This window comes from Carassius auratus, chromosome 23 (genome assembly GCF_003368295.1).
Source record: "Carassius auratus strain Wakin chromosome 23, ASM336829v1, whole genome shotgun sequence".
NCBI lineage: Eukaryota > Metazoa > Chordata > Actinopteri > Cypriniformes > Cyprinidae > Carassius > Carassius auratus.
Window position 1 is genome coordinate 11,161,229 of NC_039265.1, and position 19,498 is coordinate 11,180,726.

The 19,498-nt window shown below is 39.1% G+C and overlaps 2 protein-coding genes across 5 annotated transcripts; both read left to right on the top strand.

Annotated features, from left to right (window-relative positions):
- Window positions 1-2,573: 2,573 nt before the first annotated feature.
- On the top strand, window positions 2,574-10,528 carry LOC113041299 (protein SOGA3-like). Of its 2 annotated transcripts, none has more exons than XM_026199756.1 (6): window positions 2,574-3,257; window positions 6,832-7,056; window positions 7,317-7,475; window positions 7,571-7,636; window positions 8,054-9,286; window positions 10,261-10,528. In XM_026199756.1, exons 1-6 carry the CDS (start codon window positions 2,589-2,591, stop codon window positions 10,504-10,506), a joined length of 2,598 nt encoding a protein of 865 aa, XP_026055541.1. In that variant the 5' UTR covers window positions 2,574-2,588; the 3' UTR covers window positions 10,507-10,528. The 2 variants fall into 2 exon arrangements, with proteins under 2 accessions (XP_026055541.1, XP_026055542.1); XM_026199757.1 differs by having other exon boundaries at window positions 10,128-10,380.
- Window positions 10,529-10,603: 75 nt separating this feature from the next.
- Window positions 10,604-17,416, top strand: LOC113041300 (uncharacterized). Of its 3 annotated transcripts, none has more exons than XM_026199759.1 (6): window positions 10,604-10,730; window positions 13,629-13,864; window positions 14,238-14,648; window positions 14,756-14,829; window positions 14,973-15,843; window positions 16,312-17,416. In XM_026199759.1, exons 2-6 carry the CDS (start codon window positions 13,721-13,723, stop codon window positions 16,513-16,515), a joined length of 1,704 nt encoding a protein of 567 aa, XP_026055544.1. In that variant the 5' UTR covers window positions 10,604-10,730; window positions 13,629-13,720; the 3' UTR covers window positions 16,516-17,416. The 3 variants fall into 3 exon arrangements, with proteins under 3 accessions (XP_026055544.1, XP_026055545.1, XP_026055543.1); XM_026199760.1 differs by lacking the exon at window positions 10,604-10,730 and adding an exon at window positions 12,089-12,429 and having other exon boundaries at window positions 14,976-15,843; XM_026199758.1 differs by lacking the exon at window positions 10,604-10,730 and adding an exon at window positions 12,096-12,429.
- The last annotated feature ends 2,082 nt before the right edge of the window (window positions 17,417-19,498 follow it).

A 19,498-nucleotide genomic window follows, 5' to 3' on the forward strand; every position in this document is an offset into this window, starting at 1 on the left:
AAAAAAGCCTCAAGTCCAAATATTAATTTATCACCAATTAACTGTTTGACAAACACTTCCTGCTTCGATGTCCAGATCTGAATTTAAAAAAATCTCAAACATGCTACGAAGTCCCGATCTGAATCAACCGAGTCGCGAACAGGCTCCGAAGTGCCGATCTGAATCAACCGAGTCGCGAACAGGCTCCGAAGTGCCGATCTTAATCAACCGAGTCGTGAACAGGCTCCGAAGTGCCGATCTGAATCAACCGAGTCGCGAACAGGCTCCGAAGTCCCGATCTGAATCAATCGAGTCGCGAACAGGCTCCGATGTGCCGATCTGAATCAGCCGAGTCGCGAACAGGCTCCGAAGTGCCGATCTGAATCAACCGAGTCGCGAACAGGCTCCGAAGTGCCGATCTGAATCAACCGAGTCGCGAACAGGCTCCGATGTACCGATCTGAATCAACCGAGTCGCGAACAACAACAAAAAATATATTCTAAGTAAACAATAGCCCAAGTTTAGTAAACTTTTTTTATTGAGACTATAAAAAATAATTCTGCATCTATTTTTATTTAGGTGTGCCAGCTGCCACTGTGGGTGGCACAGGCACACCCTGGCACACCTGTGGCTATGCCACTGCTTTGGATGTTTTAGGCAATATAGAAATACTAGCAAGGACGCGTCCTGGCAAAATGGCTCATATGGTCAGCCTAGGCTGTGTATATACACGACAACGCAAATTCAGTACTAATGCACTTCTAAATGGTGCACTAAATCTGAATCGTTTACAAGAAACTTTTAAATTGCAGGAAATAGCATGCAGTGTGCAGAAGGATGGATCGATGTTGGACTAATTTACATATAAATCTATAACCCAGTTGAGACCCCCATATCTTCTTTTGATATAATAGGATATACAGATTATTTACAGTTGAAGTACACAGACAGACAGCGCCCTCTAGTGCTCATTATAACATCTACAGTTGCATTTTTGTATAATTTAGAGCATTTTATCAAAGTGATAGTTTTTAATATCTAAAAGAATGATTTATATACAGACCAAGACTGTTATTTTAGTTTAATTTTAATATTATTAGAGGTTTTAAGATTTTTTTACCTGTTTTAATATGTTTTATAATAAACATCAAATTTTATATAGTTTTTTAACCTGAAAAGTATATATGTATATATTTAAAATGTTTTAATGTGCTTTTTATTCATTTTATTTTTTTATTCGTTTTAGTTATTTTAATACATTATGTTAAACTAAATGAAAATTTTGCCTAGGTGAAATATAATTTGTTTAAGTTTTATTAAATTCTAATATTATTACACTAAAATCTTATTTAAAGTAACATTTTTCTTTTCTTTTCTTTTTTCTGGTTCTGCTCAGAGTCGTTAAGATTCTGGTTATATTTAACTAAACTAGTCCTGAAAAATCGAGAAAGCAGAAAACTAACATTAAAAAAAAAAGTAGTACATGGTCTTAATATATAGTGTTATTAAATTTGCAGTAAAAACGAAATAATAATAATAATAATTCCTAGATTCACTGCAGAGGTAGACTGCCTGTTGGGAGCACAAACTGCAGACTGATCTTTCGAATCTATTCATGCACAATAGTGTGAAGGGAATGACGCTGCATTTCCACCAGCTTAACTGTGAAGCAGCAAGCTTCAGCAGCATTCAGTCTTCCTCCCTCTCAGGTTTTAAAGGGAACCTTATAACATTAAACCTCTTTTAGAGGTCTTTTCCTCGACCTCTGAAAAATAAATAAAAAATAACAATTAATAAAAATTAACAATTAAATAATAATGATGATAATAAAATCGTTGTGAATTATAAAATGTATGTAATATATTAATATAAAAAATGTAATATACTTTTTACATGTAAACATTTAAATACAATGCTTATAGCACTTTAAGAACATTGGTATTTCAAGTATTTAAACAACGTGGTACTCACACTTCCTTAAATCCGTTGTTACGTCACCTCATGAATATTAAACGACCGTGTCTCGCGTGTTTAAGCAGTGCCTGGTACCCTTGAGCTGAAGTGAACTGTCTGACTCACACAGGAAATAAATGAGCACTCTTTATAACCAGGTAAGAAAACATCGCGATATTTAATTTTCTTGAAGAATAACTCAAATTAGGCCTGAGCTTATAATATATATATATATATATATATATATATATGTATATATATATATATATATATATATATATATATATATATATACGTATATATATATATATATATATATATATATATATATATATATATATATACATACATATATATATATATATATATATATATATATATATATATATATACATATATATATATATATATATATATACATATATATATATATATACATATATATATATATATATATATATATATATATATATATATATATATGCATAAATTATAGGCTATATGAAGACAACTGAAGGATTCAGATGCAAAAGCCTCTTAGTGCCGTTTGACATTTGTTCAGTTATTACACTTAAATGGCAATGAACATAACATATTCTTATTCTTATAAAGTGCACAAAATAATTTGAAGTGTTGTTGGAGGTCTATTACATGACATGATGAGTTCTGCCGCAAGTGGCGCTGCGGATTTTCCACCATCAGCGGACATTACCGAAGGGAGGAGGCGACCATCTCCAGGACAAACCCCCGCCAAACCGGCCTCAAAACCCAGCGGCAGCCGCTCATCATCATCCTCCGCGTCGAAGCTCGGAGGAAAAGTCACTAAAGGGCGCGAGGGAGAGCAGGCGGCTCAGGGAGCGCGTGTCCTGAAGGTGAGAGGCGCGGCACCTGTTCGTGGTGCTGAAGCTGAGGCGGTTTGGGAAACCGAGGAGCGGATTGATCGCGCTCCATCACCGGACACGAGCCGTGCGCTGCGTTTGCCGTGCATACACAGAGACTCGTTCTCGGAGCAGGCCGACGGCTCCTCCGGTGGAAGTGTGAGGGGGAGAGAGAGACAGAGTGAGGCCGCCGCGGGAGGAGAGTACGTGGGCTGCGGGCCGGCCTTCTGGGGCGGCGGCTGTCTGCATTCAGAGCTCATCCAGTATCACATCAACAAGCGCTTGAAGAAAAGCGGCAGGATGCAGAGCAGAGCATCAAGCGAGACGCAACCGGGACCGGTCCCGGCCGCACAGGCCGCGAGCAGCACCGACGAGCCCGTGACACCGCAGAATGAAGCCCTGGAGGACGAGATACAGAGACTGGAGGATGAAAACGAAGACCTTAGGGTTTGTTTGTTTGCTATGCTTGAGAAATGATGCCGATGAAATGTTTCATGTTAAAAAAAGGATGAATGGAATTGCTGGGAGGGTGGGTGGATGGATGGATGGATGGATGGATAGATAGATAGATAGATAGATAGATAGATAGATAGATAGATAGATAGATAGATATTAAGGTTAATAGCTGAGGATGGATAGGGTAAGAGATAAATATATTTCTATTTGATTCTGTACAGACAGACTTTGGGACTAATAAGATCGATAGATAGACAGACAGACAGACAGACAGACAGACAGATAGATAGACAGATAGATAGATAGATAGATAATTGTTTCAGAGGTGCCAGACACAACACATACGCAAGAATGTGCACGATACAACATACTTGGAATATGCATAATGCAAAAGGATAATAGCACAAATGTAAATATCCACATTAAACTGATTAGCAATACATATGTTGATAACCATTAGCTACATTGATTTATGATGCATATGCTTTCAATGAGTATACATTCTGTGGATCAGCATGTCAAATGTGACCCTGGACCACAAAACCTGGTCCTGGTCTTAAAGGGTTAGTTCACCAAATAATCAAAATTATGTAATTAATAACTCACCCTCATGTCGTTCCAAACCAGTGAGACGTCTGTTTGTCTTCAGAACACAGTTTAAGATATTTTAGATTTAGTCAGAGGGCTCTCAGTCCCTCCATTGAAGCTGTGTGTACGGTATACTGTCCATGTCCAGAAAGGTAAGAAAAACATCATCAAAGTAGTCCATGTGACATCAGAGGGTCAGTTAGAATATTTTGAAGCATCGAAAATACATTTTGGTCCAAAAATAGCAAAAACTACGGCTTTATTCATCGTTGTCTTCTCTTCCGTGTCTGTTGTGAGCGCGTTCACTGCAGTGTAGTGATATCTGGTTTGCGAACGAATCACTCGATGTAACCAGATCTTCTTGAACCAGTTCAAGAATTACATAATTTTGATTATTGGGTGAACTAACCCTTTAAGTGTACATTTTTCCAAATTGAGTATGATTATACTATTTGAATTTCTGGAATCTGAGGGTACAAAAAAAATCTAAATTCTGAGCCTTTGAAGTTGTCCAAATTAATTCTTAGCAATGCACATTACTAATCATATATTAAGTTTTATCAAAACCAGTGCTTTAAGGGGCCCAAAAGAGGTGCCGGTAGGCTACTCTATTATAGCCAAAAAAAAAAAAAAAAAAATCTTTTTTTTTTTTTTTGATGATTCCCCTCATCCCCTGATCCCCTGAGGTAAAAACAACTATATTGAAGGGCTTTATATACAGCAGTCAACAGGCGACCTTACTAATAAATCCTTTTATTAGTTTGTGGATTTGCTTGAGCTAGAAAGTACTGAACATAAATAAAAAGTGCAAAAGGATTTTGAAAAAATACCGTTAGAAAGAGCTACTGCATTACTGCAATCAAACTGATTCAAATGATTCGTGATCACCAAACTGACTCAAATGATTCGCGAACCCGCTTTGAACTCCCGAACTGACTCAAATGATTCGCAAACCCACTACGAACTCTCGAATTGATTAAAATGATCCGCGAAGCCGCTCTGAACTCCCGTACTGACTCAAATGATTCGCGATCCCGCTCCGAACTCCCAAACTGACTCAAATGATTCGCGAACCCGCTCCGAACTCTCGAATTGATTTAAATGATCAGCGAAGCCGGTCCGAACTCCCGAACTAATTAAAATGATTTGCGATCCCCAAACTGACTCAAATGATTCGCGAACCCGCTCCGAACTCCCGAACTTACTCAAATGATTTGCGATCCCGCTCCGAACTCCCAAACTGACTCAAATGATTCACGTTCCCCAAACTGACTCAAATGATTCGCGAACCCGCTCCGAACTCCCGAACTGGTTCAAATGATTCACGCTCCATACTCCGAACTAGGAAGAATTGGGAAGCGTGCATTGTGAAGGATTACCGGCCCACCGGCCCACTTAAAGCACTGGTCAAAACTGATCAGATCCCATACAGCATAAATCAATGTAGCATTTCTATACTTCTCTGTGTTGACCTGATCATCACTCTTTTGTGTTAATCACAATCTACTTCATATACACAACTTCATTTTAATGAAAAATAACAAATGAAAAAAAAATATAATCATAATCTATGATAAAATTACTATTATAAACTAGGTTAGAGGATAATTTAACAGCAAAAGATATAGTCTAGATTCTAGAAAAATCACGGGTGCACAATAATTGTATTAAATTAGTGAAATATTTTATTTACAAATAAAAGTAAATAAGTCTAAAATCTGGTAAAATGTTACACATTGCACTTTGTATTGTAAAAATACATTCATGAAAAAACAAGTGTATACATTTATATTGAAATCTAAAAGATGTTTCTTTTAAATGTATAGCACATTAATAAAGGCAGCAACATGTGATGGATAGGACAGAACAAGAAAGACTATTAATAATCTTTAAATGCACATAAAAGTATTATTATACTAAAGGCGCCAATACAGAGCAACACAGAGCATTTATGCGCATCCGTGCGCAGAATGATAAGCTTGAAACAACACAGAGTCACAGTGTGCAAGCTGCGCAGCCCTCCGAGTCCACATAGAGATATTGATACGTAGTGTATTAAATCTGTGCTTTAGTTTAATGAGCCTTTTCTTTGAACAGTTTTAAACCTTAGTTTACTGTGCGCTCTTGATGAGAGTTTCATAATTTGGACTGTAGTAACCAAACACAGCACACAGTTTGGTTGATGAATAGAGGATGACAGACAGCCGCAGCGGAGAGAAGAGTTTATTTGAACTCAAATTTAATGACTATCGAACAGCTTCAGAACACTTGAAATATGTGTATGAAAAAGTTTTGGTGCTTTACAATGTTTTTGTGCCTTTCGTGGGGCTCAGGAATAACAACGAATAGTATATGCACAATATCGGATTTGGATCAGTATTGTCTGAAAATGTCATTATCGGGGCCGATACCGATACTGAGTATCGAATCCATACATTCCTAATCAAAACATGTCTCTTCCTCTTAAAATGCCTTTTGGTGACTCCTCTTGATGAGGAGTGAATGGTAATATTGTTTTCCTAACAATTTTGGTTACCACTCAACCTGATAAATCAAAATACTGGTCATTAACAAAAAGAAAAGCCACAGTAAGCCTGCAGAGCTGTTGTTCATCCATCTTGAAATAACACTGATCATGAACCTAGAACATAAATGGCACATAAAGGTTAGAACAAATGAGGGGTACATTTGCTCAGGTGACTTGTATTAACAAATTCTGAACGATTTCTTTTTTAAATGTTGCCTTCTGAAAGTGAACAGAACCTTGAGGGAACTACAACGCTGTAACAAATTAGCCCTAGTTTCAGAACAAAGCAAACTACATTTATGAAAACGGCCTTGGTATATGCAAAATATGCAGTCACTAATTAACATTTTCAAGTAACAGTTTGCCAAGGACTCATTAAGAAAGTAGAAAGATTGAAAATAAGGGTTTCTCTTAATTTCTTTATTAATGTGCAAACTCTGGTTTTCATAGAATGAGATTGAGGAGATGCGGACAGAGATGGAGGAGATGCGTGACACCTTTTATGAGGAGGACACCTGTCAGTTACAAGATATGCGGCGCGAACTCGAGCGTGCAAATAAGAACTGTCGCATCCTTCAATATAGACTCCGCAAGGCTGAACGCAAACGACTTCGCTATGCACAAACTGGAGAAATTGACGAGGAACTCCTGAGGAGCTTAGAGCAAGATTTGAAGGCAAGTACCAATATTTTTATCTTTAAAGGAAAGCAGAGGAGGTCTATGATTAATTGCCCATCCCCATGTTCTTACTTGCACCATTTTTATCTAATTACTAATTTGTCATTTAGCTGATGCTTCTATCCAAAGGAACATTGCACCTATTAGCAAGATATTTTTCCTGAAGCAACCTAAGGTTAAGTGTTTTTCTCAACAGCACAGTGATACTTTATGAATCAGATCATTAACCACTAAGCCACACCACCACATTCTGACAGGTTGCCAAGGATGTGTCTGTAAGACTCCACCATGAGCTGGAGAATGTGGAGGAGAAACGAACAAAGACAGAAGAAGAAAACGAACGATTAAGACAGAAACTTATTGAGGTAGAAGTCACAAAACAGGCTCTGCAAAATGAGCTGGACAAAGCCAAAGAGGTATAAACGCAAACCCAAATCACTACAGAATCGAAATAGTTCTAAATACTATACATATTCATGGAATGGCTTTCATATAAATGTTTTTTGTCCAGTCTCAGAAACGAAGAGGAAGCAAAGATGCACAAAAACCTGAGCGGAAGACTCAGACTCCTACAGAGGTAAGCATAAAACATTGACATCAATTGGAATGCGGTCAAATGAAGGCTTTTAATGTACAGGATAAGTTCAAGTTACAACCAGTAATGCAATTTTATTTGTATTTTTTTGCAAAAATATGAAGTGCACTACATGCAAAAAAAAATAAATAATAATAATTATTACACCATAAAATGCAAAGCTGTTATCACATTTACAGTTGGTCTGTGAAGTTTCACGGGCAAAATCAAGTCATTTCAAAATAAATCCATACAATGTCTGTCTGCCAACAGAAAGGTGTTTGGTTTAAATGTGAATTGTATTTGAGCTGTCCATCATACATTGCAAAACCATTTAGGATGGGTCTATTTGCACAAAACAAAACCTGCCAAAATTCCTACTAATGTGCCAGGATCTTAATGCAACACTTCTGTCCACAGGAGGACAATGATGACCTGAAATGCCAGTTGGCCTTTATTAAAGAGGAGGCTACCTTAATGAGAAAGAAAATGGCCAAGATTGACAAGGAAAAAGACCGTTTGGAACAAGAGCTACAGAAGTATCGTTCCTTCTATGGGGATCTGGACAGCCCTCATCCAAAGGGGGAAGCTGGTGGCCCTCCCACTACAAGGGAATCTGAGCTCAAACTTCGCTTGCGATTGGTGGAGGAAGAGGCCAACATCCTGGGACGTAAAATTGTTGAATTGGAGGTGGAGAACCGTGGCTTGAGGGCAGAGTTGGATGATCTTCGAGGGGAAGAGTCATCTAATGGGGGCTTGTCCGGAGCAGAAGGAGGAATGGGGCGGGAGCAGGGGTCGGAGCTGTCGGAGCTTAGGCAACAGCTGCAATTGGTGGAGGATGAGGCAGAACTCCTAAGGAGGAACCTGGCTGATGTAGAGGAACAGAATAAGAGAGTGACATGTGAGCTGAACAAACTACGCTTTAAAGAGGGTACAAGGCACACCTCAGGTGGTAATGCGACGGGTGCCGCCAGTGGAGCAGGAGACAGCTCCAAAGCTGAGGCTTTGCAGGAGGAGCTGAAGGCAGCGAGGAAACAGATCAATGAATTGAGTGGGAAAGTGATGCAGCTGCAGTACGAGAACCGTGTGCTGCTTTCCAACATGCAACGGTATGATCTAGCATCTCACCTAGCCATCACGCCACGGGACAGTGACGCAGAGAGTGACAGCGGTCCTGGAATTGGAGGGCGTAGAGGTAGTGATGATGACTCATCTTCCTCTCGCCTCCCTCCTCATCGCAAACGTGAAGGTCCTGTCGGAGGTGAAAGTGACTCAGAAGAAGTTCGCAATGCTCGGTGCCTCACACCAACTCGTTCTCTTTATTCTCCTGATTCCGCCCGGCTCCTCTCACGTTCCATACGGGACAGGCAACAGATGATTGACATCCGTGCTGAAGCGGAGCGATTGGGACGAACCATTGACCACCTCATAGCTGACACCAGTACCATCATTGCAGAGGCGCGGGTGTTCGTAGCTAACGGGGATCTTTTTGGCCGTGTGGAAGATGATGATGATGGTGGGAGGATCAGGGAGCATGAGCTACTCTACCGCATCAATGCTCAAATGAAAGCCTTCAGGAAGGAGCTGCAGGGGTTTATAGACCGACTTGAAGTCCCAAAACCTGAGGAAAGAGATTCAGAAGAGCCATTATCTGTGAGTCTGGCAAGAGTCTGTGTGTCTATGTGAAGCACGAGAATAATGTTTGATACACCATAAAGGAATAGCTCACCCAAAAATCGAATTTCTTTTATTTACTCACCCTTGATTCTCTTTCTTCCGTGGGACAGTGACCGGTGGCTTTAAAGTTCCCAAAGGAGCAAAAAAGCACCATATAATTAGTATGTACAATGGACTCTTTTCTAAGTCTTCTTAAGCCATACCTTTGTATTTATCATTTGCATTCAAAGTGCACCATGTCAAGTTTGACATCAGTCGCATCTGGTCAAAAGACATGACAGAACATATGACATTTGAAGTTACTTATGTAAAACTTTACATGAATGAATGCAAACACAAATGAGATGTGAGGTACGTTGGCATTAACAAAAACTAAAACTAGAAATAATTGTGTGAATTGAAATAACACTATAATAGTGTAGAAATAATCATATAATACTGCAGCAGAATGGGTACAATTCATTGCATATATTTTGGTCTGTTTATCAAGCAAAGGTATTGTACAAGTTATACGTTTATTTAAATTCCACGTAAAGAAAGATAATCAAAACAGGGAATTGCAACCATTTTCATTTTGAGGTGAACTATTCCTTTAAAGGGAGTTAGTTTAATAGTGAAGAACAAGAAAGCACTACATAATTCAGAGTTATCTCCTGACTGCTTTTAACATTTTTTTGCCAAGATTTTTAAACTGTGCATAAAGAAAATTTTAATGGCTATAATATCTTAACCTTTCTCTCTTTCTCTCTGATCCTGTCTTCCCACGCACCCCTGTTTTTTAATGCATGTTCGTTAATCCTGTCGTTTATTCACCCAGATGTTTCAGCCCATCATTTTATTCATCCTCATTCTAGTGTTGTTCTCCTCGCTCTCTTATGCAACCATTTTTAAACTTGTATTCCTTTTTACCCTCTTTTTTGTCCTGTGATCACCATCCGTCCATTCATTAGCATAGTCTCGCCCTTTGTTTTGTTTGTTTGTCAATGTTGTGTATGTTCACCATGGTTGAAGAATCACAGGACAGTCACTTTCCAAGCACAGACTGCACGCTTAAGCACAGAAGTCTGCAAAACCTTAATTTCCAAAAAGCTGGAGAATGCTTTATCCAAATCGTACATATATGCCTGCATTGGAAGGTACACCATCGAGACAGGAGTTGTTGTTTTTTTGCAACTAAAGACTATCATACATCATAGGAAAACACTGAGCCACTGGAAACTACATTATCCAGAAGACATTTCTTTCATTGAGGACTATGAATGTCACTGACGCTTGCTTTGCCACCAAAGCCTTGCAATGAAATATGGAACTGAAGTTTACTACTAAGGGGCATGTTATCACAATTACCCAGAATGCCTGCCCCTGCACTCTAAGATACTGTACAGCAGCTGGAATGATTTCCTATCAGAAGCATGCAATGGTGAGTAAGAATATGGTATATAACTGTAAACTCAAAATAATTTACATACATGTGTATGGATGGATTATAATTAACAGGCTTTATATTTGACTGGAGATGTCTGGAATCATCCATAATTGTGTGATGATAACAACTTTTTTTGTATAGATTGATTGCACAATAATCTGAAGAAATTGCACAAAAAGATTCATGCAATATGCTTATGAACAGCTGTGGCTTTTATGGGGTGGGTGAATGGGGGTCCAAGTTCACATAAAGTGCCTGTGTACATGATGACACTGTGCACACATTAACTTCTGCTGCACTCTGTTGCACCAGACAGAGCAGGATCAGTCTACTGCTGAACATGCTTCTCATTCCTGCAAGCATGTCTTGGATCAGCAATTTGGAAATTAGAGCTTTCTTTCTTTATGAGTTTATTTAGCTTGTTGGCATCTCCAGTTTTAGTCTCAGTTGAAGCACCTGAGTGTTCAAGTTGTCGGCAGTTATTCCTAAATAAAATAAAAAGTTGTAAATAGATTAAAATAGCACAAAATAATACAAAAACAAGATCTGTGGAAGTGTTGGGTTCGCAATTTATTTGGAGCACAAATACATTTATTTTAGTTTGGATTAAGTGATTGACAAAAAAATTACACTTGGTAAACAACACCACATCTGTTTTTCTAGAGTGAGTTTGAGTCTTTTTGGGAATTGGAAGTCATTTTTTCTAAATTACCTGCCAGATGAAAGTAAACTCATTAGCGAAAACCATCAAAGATACGACTCTGTATTCAAATTTGCCAGTTTTAATGTGCCTTTATTCTCAGAGGCATTTGCTTTGTTGTTTTCCTAGTTCTCCATTATTGTGCCTGAAAACTATTTAAGTCAGCTGGCAATATTAGGGCTGAACTGTCGGCTGGCTGTTTATTGCGCAACAGCCGTGTGTCAAATAAATACAAGCGTGAGGCGACCATTAAGAACCGTGGACAGCACATTTAGTAGGATCAGCTAATTCTGTCCAATGGTATCTTAAAAATAAAATAGACTGTTTGTAGAGTGTTTTGAGAGTTCCAAATAGCCCAGTTGCCTGTGGGCATTAGTAGAAGTCGAAAAACAACTGGAATAGGAGTCACAAGACCACAATCTGCCAAGTCCTAAAAGCAGACTAGCAACAAGACAGTTTAACAGAGGTGGGGTAGAACTGGGCATTTTAAAATAGCCATGTAAACACTCTCCCTCTGCTTTGTAATTTTAACCTAGAATGTCGGTGACGACAGTCTCCTGCATGGAGACCACAAATGCCGGAATAAATCTGACATTATGACACCAGACACATGGCAGTTCTGACGTTACAGGGGTAAATACTTAGAGTCACTATAAAGCCCAGTGGCCCCCTCAGGACTACAGTTGTTTACCCCTCAGCCTCGGACAGGACCGGAGTACCGGAGAGAGAAAACATTTAAGATCCAATACACAGGATTTCTATGTCACGCCGTTGGAAGCGAGCCTTCATAGTCTTTGCACAGTTACGTCCCGTTTGAGTACAGGAGCTGTCAAAGGGGAGGCGGTACTGAAACAAACGCAATCTTGATTCAAGCAACAAACCTGTACTTGAACAGGTTACTAATACTCTACTTATATTCTGGATCGTCTGTTTCAATTCATCAAAAACTCATGAGAGGGAGTTACTGGAGGAGCCAATAATAAGATTTAACCGGTAAGGATTAAGAAAGCTTGTAGACAAGCACAGAACATAAACCTCAACAATTTTTAAACCTTTTTAAAGTATTCAAGTGTTACTACTTACAACTCTTTTCTGTGATCTTTCACTTGGGCTGAATATGTTGGATATATTTTAAGAACCTTTTTAGCCTCACTGGTAATATAAAAGTAAATTACTGTATTAACATATACAAGGACATATACTTGCTTAAGAAATACTAGCAAACAATATGTACTTAATATGTAAATATTTACGGAACTGTTGGTAAATTCACTTGAATTTACTACTGTTGTGATCATCTACTTTTACCTATAGAGAGTAAGTGTGTATCAATCATTAAAAGGTTCTATTATATATATTTTTATTCTATTCTTTATATTTTTTAGTTTTATAACACATAATTACAGAGGTTATAAATATCCTTCCATTCTAACATCATACGGTGGTACATTCTGGAAATTTCGTGAGCTAAACTAGGTGTCATGTTCCTTGATGGAAGGAAATTCCATCCCTAATACCCACAGTAAATCAAAGCTTCATTACAGAACAACTTAAATGACGTTACCACGGAAAGGATGCAACTATTCTGAGCTCATCCAAGCACGTAAATGGTTCTACACTTGCTTGGAACTTTGACCTCATGCATAACTCGAAAGAAGCAGTGTAACCTTGTACTCAAAGATCTAGACTGGTTGTAGGTGTAGGTTATGCAAGGGGCGACCTTGCTATTGTGCCTTTAGTCAAAAGAGATCATTTTACTCCAGGGAGACTGTCCATGTAATAAAACTGACTTCAGAATCCCCGAAGTCCCTTTAGGTAACTTGAGCATGTCTAATGAAGTTGGTGTCTAAAGAACATGCTGACAATTTTGACAGTTAAGGACTGGTTTGAAGAACAGGGAATGCATATAGAAATGAGTCAAAGCTTTAAAGCAGGTGTCCAGAGCAAATAGCTGGGATTTTGTTTCCTTCTTTGTACTCCAAACAAGGAGACGCAATCAAAAAGACTTCACTTATGTTCACATTTATAACACCCTTAAACTTTAAAGCAAGCCATGGTAGCCAGTAGCATTTTTTATAGTGACTTAATTTATTTGAGATACCAACTACTACCAGATACTCCGATTACTTAAGAGTACTATAAAGAATTAATAGGCTATTCCTCAATGATGAATATCACTTTTGTCTTCATAGAGGTATTGGTGGATTTGCCAATGTTGTCAATCCAGTGACCATTCAGAAATCGCAGCATAGGTTTCTGAGCACAGACACACATACACAGAAGAATGGCTACATTGGAATTGCACTCTGGACCAGAGCCTGGGAGTTGTGTGTGGGGTGGAGACAGAGCTGACCTGCTTGACAGTTTTGACTCCGAGATGCAGGAATGGGAAGATCAGCTACAGGACATGCAGAGGAAAATTGAAGAGGTAAGGAAAACTGAAGTGATGCCAATCAGTGTGACAGAATCCATATCCATATCTAGAGAGAGAGATTCTTATTCAAAAATGTAAATGCACTTCAAAAATATAGTGGTGTGATTTGACTATAAACCATTCCAAAAGATCCACTGGCACTGTTATCCTGCCTGTTCTAGAGCCATGGAATTGTTGATGTTGTGATAGTGGACACTTAACAAGAATTGTTAAACTTATGCACAGGTTGTAACTAATCCATGCAGTACCTTATGCCAGTTGTTTTTGCTAACTTGTGGATTTAAAACATTTGCTTTCATGTAGGTGGTCAAAAAAATCATACTTTATGAATGCTGAGTTTGGTTCTAACATTGTGATTGTATTTCAGCTGTATAATGAGGTCAAAGCAAGAAGAGAAGCTAGCGAGAGCAGCTTAAACAACACTACAAACAATAAAAACCTGGACATTACTTTGCTTCCAGTCATCTCTCAGTATAGCCACCAGGCCAATGGTTATCATGAACCCTGTGGTCACCCCAACAACAGCCTCCCAATTCATCAATACAGTGAAATAAGGGCAGATCCTACAGTAATGCAAAGCTTTGGGCTTCACCACCCCAATGAATACTGTAATGGTTCCAACAATATCATGCTTAATTCCCTGAGAAGTAGCAGCCATTACCCTGCTAGTTGTCATGATCTTGAAAGGCAAGATGCCACCCTAGACATACTAAGTGGATACCTTCAACAAGGCCCGCATTTTAGAAAGAACGTAGGGAATATCGGAGTTCCAAACACAGTGAGTATCTCTTTCACAACTGACAAATCTCTCCTTAAACTAGACTCTTACACCTCAATAATTTGTCTTTACACTTTAACCATTCATTGCCCCTCTTTTTTTTTTAGATCCAGAACCCTAAGGTATATCCAGTTACGCACAGTTATCAAGACAGCATGGAGACCAGCCTGGTAACAAACAGGTAAAACCTTTTCAATCTCAACCTATCAGACTCATTACTATTGTTGTCCTTTTATCATGCATGTTTCTTGTTGGTTATAGACCAACGCTTAGTGTTTTCCCAATTTCCTCTTGTGACTTCCTGGTTGATTTGTTTTTTCACAGTAGGACTGCCCCGTGTGTTGTTCTGGAGGAGACTGAGGCTGAGAACAAAAATAACAAGAAATCAAACTGGGATGACTCCCAAGCCCGCCATGTTAGCTGGAAAGACCCGGTTTCAACAAACAACCTTCCCCCTAAAAATACAGCTTCCAAACTGGCAATCAGACAGAGAGATGCTTCTCCTGTAACCTCCCGCTCCACTTACCATGAGTCATCACAACAACCTGATAAGAAATGCCTCTTGCTTGACAGGAAATCTGGCAGCCCATCAGTATTGCGCAAGTTTGGTGCCATGTTGCAGGAGAATGAGGGGAAAACCCTGATTGAGGATGGTCTTGTGACCACCGTTGTCTCCAGTGAAGCTCAGAGGCACACCAGCACTCCCATTTGCCAGAGCAAGTTTGATGCCAGACGGGCATCCTCACGTGTGCCCGTCCAGAAATGCCTTGCAGACTGTGATGCACTAGAAGCAGATCTGGAGGCCAGCCAGGAGTCTTGGACAGCTGGTCCTCCTAGACACCTCCTCAATGGAGACAAAGACAGTGGGAAGAGTGGTTGTGTTCTTGAACAGCATGGCTTGGCCTATAACTTAAGCCAGACAGAGTCTCACCTTAACTTGGGGTATCCTAAGGTGGCTTCACTGTCTAATTCCCACAAAGCAGGCTTCCAGAGTGAGAACCTATTTTCTGACTACCAGATGGTGGAAAGGATTCTGGGAGCAGGATCTCAAAACTTCAGTAAGATACACAGAGGACTTGGTGTCGACATGACGAGACTGGGAACTGACAACTTGGAGCAACTTCTGGAAATGATGGAAGTGGAGAACAACAGAAGCCATAGGACCACATTCACCCAGCAACTGGACAACAAGCAGGTGAAGAGGGTACAAATTTGATCAGCACACACACTAAATTTCAATGCAGTATTTATTTTTGTCTGAATCATTTTGCCCATGCTCTTGGCAAGTGTTCCTCATTCCTGATTCTGGAAAGCCACTTTCATGGATTTTATTTCCAAGTGTGCTCTAACATATCTGGTTTTTAGGTAAACCCAAAGACCTTGATTAGTTAATTCAAGCACATTTTTTATTTCAATGTGGTCTAAATTTAGCAGAAAAGTGGTTCTAAAGGACCAAGAATTAGGAGCCTTGATTTTGATGCATAGCAGCTGTGGTGCTCCCGATCTCATTCTCCCATCTCTCCCATACACTACTTTGATTTCTGTTTCTGCTAACCTGTCAAATAAAGTAATTATATGTTGGTAAATAAAATACAAGTAGATTAATCCAAGTATTGGTCATTTATCCAGAAAGATACTTACATTAAAACGTTTTCCTCTCTAGGTCAATCCTGAGTCATCTCCTGCACCCAGCAGTAGCAATTTTTCTCGTCCGGCTCGACCAGCCAATCAACGTCGTCCATCCAGATGGGCTAAGCATATTCACCCAAGCAAAATTGGCCAGACATCCTGCCCACCAAGCCCTGGTCTGAAAGCCAAACAATTCTTGAATTCATATTCCCGGCACACAGAAACGGTCATCATGTGACCAGGATACAACATCCTTCAAAGGTCATTTTCAATGGCAAAGACGAGACTTTGACCTTTTGTAGAACACAATCTACTTTTCTGTATATATAATATAACCACCACCACTACATCAAAGTACCTTATTGCAGCCCACTAGGATGGCCTATGGTATTTTCCTTAAATAACTTCAAAACGATACCACTTTCAGTTTAACTCTGCGCTGTTTGAAGTGCTTTGGAAAGAAATTTCAGTGGACATTTTTTGACCTGGTGAACTGTGCCTATATAAACCCTTCATTGCCATTTCTGTTTATTTCTTTTTAGCATTCTCAGTAAATTTTGTATTCTTTTATTCTGTTTTCTATTTTCCCGAGTGCTTTGTGTACAGTGCAGTTCTTGTGGTGCCATGTAGGGCATTTTTTGTAACCATAAAAGCATGTATGCAAACGGCATAACATGTATTTAAACATACATGGCAACAAGTTATTGAGCCTTATATATTATGCATAATCTGTAAAGGTGTGTGCAAGCATTTTGATGGTCTGTCATAAAGTCCATTTCAGTACTGCATTAGTGCTTCATAATAATGTAATGGAAGAGGTCCTACCAGGCTTATAATATTTTTTATAAGCCTTATTTGACTGTGCCTGATGTGGGCTGAAACTACTCGGTGCATGGCACCTTTTTTGCGGGAACATGTCTGCATTCGCCAGTTTTGTCAACAAAAAAAAATGCCAAATGCAGTTAATTATTCTTTAAGTTCAACATCTGTGAAGAGTAAAGTATATCTTTTGACCATATTATCATGAAGAAATGCTTTTGGAATGTTTATTTATTGTTGTGACATGACCCTTACAAAAACGTGATGCTTTTGGGGTTTTTCTTCCTCTGGATAATAAACGCAAGTGCTTTGATGAGTTAGTTTATTGTTTTTTAGTGGTGATTGCTAATGTTAGCATTTATATTTCTGCTCACTGTTACTTTTCTTTGCAATCTGACAAGCTTATTTTCAACTAGTGAACAACAAACCTACAGACTTATGGAGTCTGTAGACCAGAATCATCAAGGGCAATGACAGTCATTAACAACGTACCTTTAACCATTAGTTTGCTATAAGTGAAAGACGAGATAAGGTGAGCAAAAATAATACACAGCCCCCTATTTAATATTCAGTTTCAGTTGGAAATACATAACCATGTTAAAAGTTGGCAGCATCTTTTGATTCATGCATATTTTAAGGGTGGGTTTTGATTTTGGCCATTAAGTAACGAATTACCAATATGTTAATAACTCTATTAAACACATAGAAACAACCTAGCCACTACCTATAATATCCTATCAGCAACTTCTCCAAGGTCATGCACCACTGTATATATAAAATAAAATAAATTCCTGAAAATTTGACAACAGTGGGGTAAAACATTTTACAATTTCTTACATCACTTCTCCTTTCACTAAAAAAGCAAAAGTATACGATGCTTTATGCCAACATAGTAAAAAGTTCTCGCTTTAATTAGCTCCTTGTTAAGCAGTATTAACAGTATTAACATTGCTCGTGCCCCACGTTACTAAAAGCTATCAAAAAGCATCCTATTCCTCATTCAGAGTCCTAATGTAACCTGCTCTTACCATGCCTTAATATCTCTCTGTCCTGCTTTCACAGTTACTCGACCCGCTGCTGAAATGTGGCACCTGTGCCTGAAATAGGAAGCGTGACGTTGTTTTGGTGCCAGAAATCTTAGACGTGTCAGTGGAGGGCTGAGGGGGGAGGCGTCTGATGTTCAGGGGGCATCTCTGTCTCACTCTGAATCTGTAAATGAGTAATAAAGTCTTTCATGCACTATAACACCTCACTGGAAGCACGGAACAGCATCTTAATGAGGTCTTTAGATATAGATAGATGTTCACAACTTTCATGTGAGGTCTTCATAGCATGCCACATGGATTTATTATTATTGGAGTAACCTGGGGTTAAATGCCTATAGTGAGTGCTCATTGCTCACTTGTGGGATTTGAACCACCACCCTTCTGGTTACCAGCCCTGAGCCTTAACCCCTTAACCACCACCCTTGGGTCCTTGAAAACCTGAGGTTTGTTTGAGTGGTACTTACCAAACTAAACTCCCAGACTATGATGATACGGTGTTTGCAAGGTGGATGGAAAGGTTATTTCATCTGTAAAGGCAAGGCTAGTTACTTGCAGACCAAAGAGCCAAGGCCTTATGATATGCCGGCGCAAGCTGTGTACTGAAGTAATAGTAATAGCAATAGCGATGCTTTAGCATTGATGACTTGAATGATAAATGCCTAAAGGGTTAAATGGGCAGCTGGGCATTCTCCACAACGTCATAAAGACGTCTCTCTGGAATTGCTGAATTAATAAAGTCTAATCCTGGACAGCAGAACACAGACAACTTAGCTATATAAAGCTCTCTAAGTGAACACTGATCTCAGATCATCTTAGCCAGTGTCACCTGCTGTTGTAGAAGTGTTTGGGGAACCGCTTGAATGTGTAAGAGTTGCCCAGTAACACACCTGTGATGTCAGAGAGGAAAGACAACCAGTAAGGAGCCCTTCAGATGTCTCGCCATGTGTCTCCTGCTGCAGCACATTACATAAGAGAAAAAGAGGTATTATACTTCCATAAGTTGATAATGATTAAAGAGAGGCCCAAGTTAGCAAACTCAAATGCTTCTAGCTATGCAAGTTTGCATGTTAAGAGAATTTTATGAACACTTACAACTCCTCACCTCCACTAGATTCAAAACAATCAGTGACTGATATTTTAAGGTGGCTTCATTGCCCCATAAAATTGCCCCCATTGAATGCACTTAGGTTTGTATAATGGGAACATGTGCATGCAGAGCAGTGGCCAATAATCCACATCTGCATTTACTGTACATACTTGCATGGAGGTATAGCTGTGGTCTTAAAAGTAATTCAAACAAGTCATATCAACCTAAATGTTGTTTTAAGAGTCCAAAACTGGACATGCTATACAATG